Here is a 3618-nt window from a genome sequence, read left to right as displayed (position 1 = left end):
TTCCCGCGGGAGGGGAGGAAGGTCCGGCCAGCTTCAGCCCTCAGCTGCCCGTGGGCATTCCTGGCCCGGCAGCTTCATTTTCTTCTCTGCGCGGTGGGGAGAATGGCCTTTGACTGCCCTTGGCTGCAAGTGCTTTGTTTCGCCCTCTCCGGGGGGAGTTGCAGGGAGGAGGCTCTCCGCCTGCCCTTTTCCCTCTGGCTTGAACCCAGGGGAAGGGGAGGAGGGTCGATCTTTATCCCACGCCCCACCTCAAGGCACTGACACTTTGATTAGGGGCTTTATTGAATGATTTGCGGGAAGGGGCAAGTTTCCCAGAGGGGTTATTTTCTCTAGGCGACGCCTCTGCTCACCGGGCCCGAAGGACGTGAAATACCCGAGATGAGCGTGAGGCTGTACCAGGGGGCGCGAGTCAGGTGGGCGGTGGGCGCTGCGTGCTGACCCGGGCGCTGGGGCCCTCGGGAGGCGCTGTTGGAGGAATGGAGCTCCAGGTGATGTTGGGCTCCGCATTGATGACAGGTGGGCCCGGTCATCAGCGGTGGGCCTGCTGGGCTGCTCGGAGTGGGGCGCTCCGGTAAGGCGGCTCTCAGGTACGTATTGGAGAGCGCTCCGCGTCGGGGCGGGGGAGGAGAGGGTGGCGGGGAATTTGGAGTCAGGCGAGGATGGAGGGCCACAGAGACCGGGGATTGGGGGGCGCTCAAAGGCCCACGGCAGCCCCCGCGCCTCCAGAAGCCCGCGCCTCCGGCAGATCCGGGTGCTCCAGAAGGCAGTGCGCCACGTAGCTCTGCGAGCTGTGCAGGTTCCTGCACTTCTTGCAGAAAAGGATCTCGCAGCGCGCGCAGCCCCCGCCGCGCAGCCGCCGCCGCCGCCGCGTCTCCAGCACGCACGGCTCCTCCGGGGGGATCCGCTTCCTGCGGGAGGGGGCCGGGGCGCTCAGGGCACCGCGCCGCCAGCTCCCGCCCGGGGCCCTGGCGCCGGTACATCCCGCCCCCGCCGAGCGGCGCGCCCTCACCTGTTGGCGGGAGGGGCCAGGCCGCCGAGCAGTGCTAAGGGGCTGAACCAGCCCCAGAAGCCGCTGTCCGCGCGCCGCAGCAGCGCCACCTGCAGGATGCTGGACTCCTGGCTCAGCGGATAGTACGGCACGGAGCCCCGCTCCCGGCCCTCGCCGCCCTCCGCCTCCCCGCCCTCCGCCTCGCCCTCGGCCGCGCGTTCCTCCAGCAGCCTCTCCTCGTCCTCCTCCGGCGCCCCCTCCGCAGCCTCCGCCTCCGCCTCCGCCTCTGCCTCCGCCTCTGCCTCTCTGGTCCCGGGCTGCTCCGGCTCCTTCTTCCACAAGGGGATCTTCACGCCTGCGGGGGCGGGGGGCGGGGAGGAGGTCAGTGAAGGGCCTGGGTACCCTGGTACCCTGACTGTTGCCCACAGCCCGCCCGCCCGCCCCCCCCCCCCCAAAAATAGGCAGGCGTTCGAACGACGGTGCGCACGAGATGCCCGGAGCCAGCAGGATTCCAAGAGAGGGTTACAGAGTGTGCAGGATTTCCTGGGCAAAGGAAGGCCTGGTTTCCTAGGTCCCCGCACTTCCTAGCTGAAGACTCGGGGCAAATCACGTCGCTTCTGTCACCTCCGTTCCCCTATCTGTAAAATGGGAAAAAGTAGTGCCTATCCCAAGGATTACTGTAAGGCAGGTATCAGATCGAGTGTGTTTGAAGCGCCTGGCTCAGGGGCCGTGGGAAGCCATCAACAAACAGGTGCAATGAGCCTTGCGAACCCGGAGGAGATGGCGGTTCATCACCACCTTCCCTCTAATTGGCTCCGGGGTGGGGACTGATCTCTGTGCAGGCTGTCAATAAACATTAAGTGCACTGATTGGAATTTTAATAGGTGGTTTATATTTTGTTTTCTGGATGGAACGGGATTTCCGTCTTCAAAGTGGGCCATACCTTAAGAAAGCCCAGCAACACCTGCGGCGGGGTGGGCAGGCAGGTGGGCACACAGCGCCTCTGCACTGTTAGAAATGGACGCCTCTGATGAGCAAAACAGGAAAAGTGCCCCTTATGAGCGGACTAAATAGAAGTTTTCTTGCCCTCCCACCCCATGGGCAGACCGATTAGGAAAAGGCTGTCCTAGGGGGGAGCCAATTAGGAAAAGACGTCTATTCCTCCTTCTAGGCTTGACCCGAACCGCCAGCTGGATTTCAGCCACAACTGTCCCCCTTGCTGGTGTTCAGGACACAAACTCCACAACCCCAAGCGGCAGTCCTGGCAGGCGGGAAGTTCTTGGACTGATGTGAAAGTAACACGGCCGCCGCCGGTAGGTGTCCACCACTCACTCAGCAAACACTGACCCAGCCCCACCATGTGCCCTGCTGGCTGCTCGATCTGGGAAGCTAGACTTGTAATGAAAAAAAGGGGGAGGAGGGCAGGGAAGACACAGTTCCTGGGGTTTGCGCTGGAAAGGTCTAGAAATTTTTCTATTGATCCCTGCCCATCATGATTAAAGAGGTTGGAGACAAAGCGGAATGATAATATCGTGTTCCAGCCCACATGTATTGAGCACCAACTGCACGTAGTCACCGGGCTAACCTCTTCATACATCATGCCCCTTCTTTTTTCCGACCCTCTCAGGCAGGTGACGTGGTAGGTAACAGAGGGGCCTCTGAATTTCAAGACTTTTGAAACCTTTCAAGAAAAGTTGTTTCAAACATTCTGCCAGTTCTTGGTATTGCTAAATGTGGAGAACCAAGATCCACTGTACTTTTTTTTTTTTTTTTTGGCCACGCCGCGTGGCATGTGGGATCTTAGTTCCCCAACCAGGGATCGAACCTGTACCCCCCTGAAGTGGAAGCCCAGAGTCCTAACCACTGGACCGCCAGGGAATTCCCAAGGTCCACTGTACTTTTATTTAGGAAAACACATGAAGGAGCCTTCTGGTTGTGAAAGGCCAGACATAGTGCACAGCCAGAAAAGGGTGCTGGGAACATTTGGGGAGGATGAGGAATTGGAAAGGAAGGTTGGGATTTGGGGGCCCAGACTATGGAGTTTAGACTTTGTCCTTCAGCAGTGGGGAGCCACTGAACGTTTTGACACAGGGATGTACTCAGAGCCATCCTTTAGGATGTTCCCTCTGACAGAAGGAGACAGAGAGACCTACTTAGGAGTCATTACAGTGGTCCAGGCCAGAGAAAAGATCTGAACAGCAGCAGGTGAAGATGAGAGAGCAGATGTCAAGAATATTCAGGAAAGAGAGAGAAAAGGGCTTGTACATGGATGGGTAACTGAGAAAAGGTTGGGCTTCTACTCTGGGATTGCCATGGTGATGTGTTGATTGGTCCACCCTGGAGTCAAGAGACCCTGTCCTCCAGCCCCACTCACCGTGTTTATCCATTCTTCCCAAAGCTGTGCTGCCCTCTTCCCTTGATCAGGCACTGGGATGAGAGGGAGTTCCCAGAACTTGGTCTGGTCTCTAGGGCCTCTGTTGGATTATGAGGGGGCGGGGCTAGAACCCCACCTGCCCATAGGGTTCCACCCCAGAATAGTTGCCTTTTCTAGAGCTTCCAAAAGCACCCCCAAACAGTACCTTTTCTCTTGGGAAGGTATTAAAGGGATAGAGAGCAACTTTGGCCCCCAA

General features: G+C 58.8%; 1 protein-coding gene across 1 annotated transcript; it reads right to left on the bottom strand.

Moving 5' to 3' along the window:
- Positions 1–694: 694 nt before the first annotated feature.
- LOC309976111 (uncharacterized protein C17orf50) lies at positions 695–3375 on the bottom strand (the record flags this gene model as incomplete). Its single annotated transcript, XM_082861588.1, has 3 exons — positions 695–908; positions 1010–1343; positions 3363–3375. The coding sequence occupies 3 exons, from the start codon at positions 3373–3375 to the stop codon at positions 695–697; spliced, it is 561 nt and encodes a 186-aa protein (XP_082717714.1).
- Positions 3376–3618: the final 243 nt, after the last annotated feature.

This window comes from Leucopleurus acutus (genome assembly GCF_964270905.1).
Source record: "Leucopleurus acutus genome assembly, chromosome: 19".
In the NCBI taxonomy this organism is placed as follows: Eukaryota; Metazoa; Chordata; class Mammalia; order Artiodactyla; family Delphinidae; genus Leucopleurus; species Leucopleurus acutus.
The sequence above is the reverse complement of the archived record's forward strand: the minus strand, read 5'-3'. Positions and strand labels throughout refer to the sequence as shown.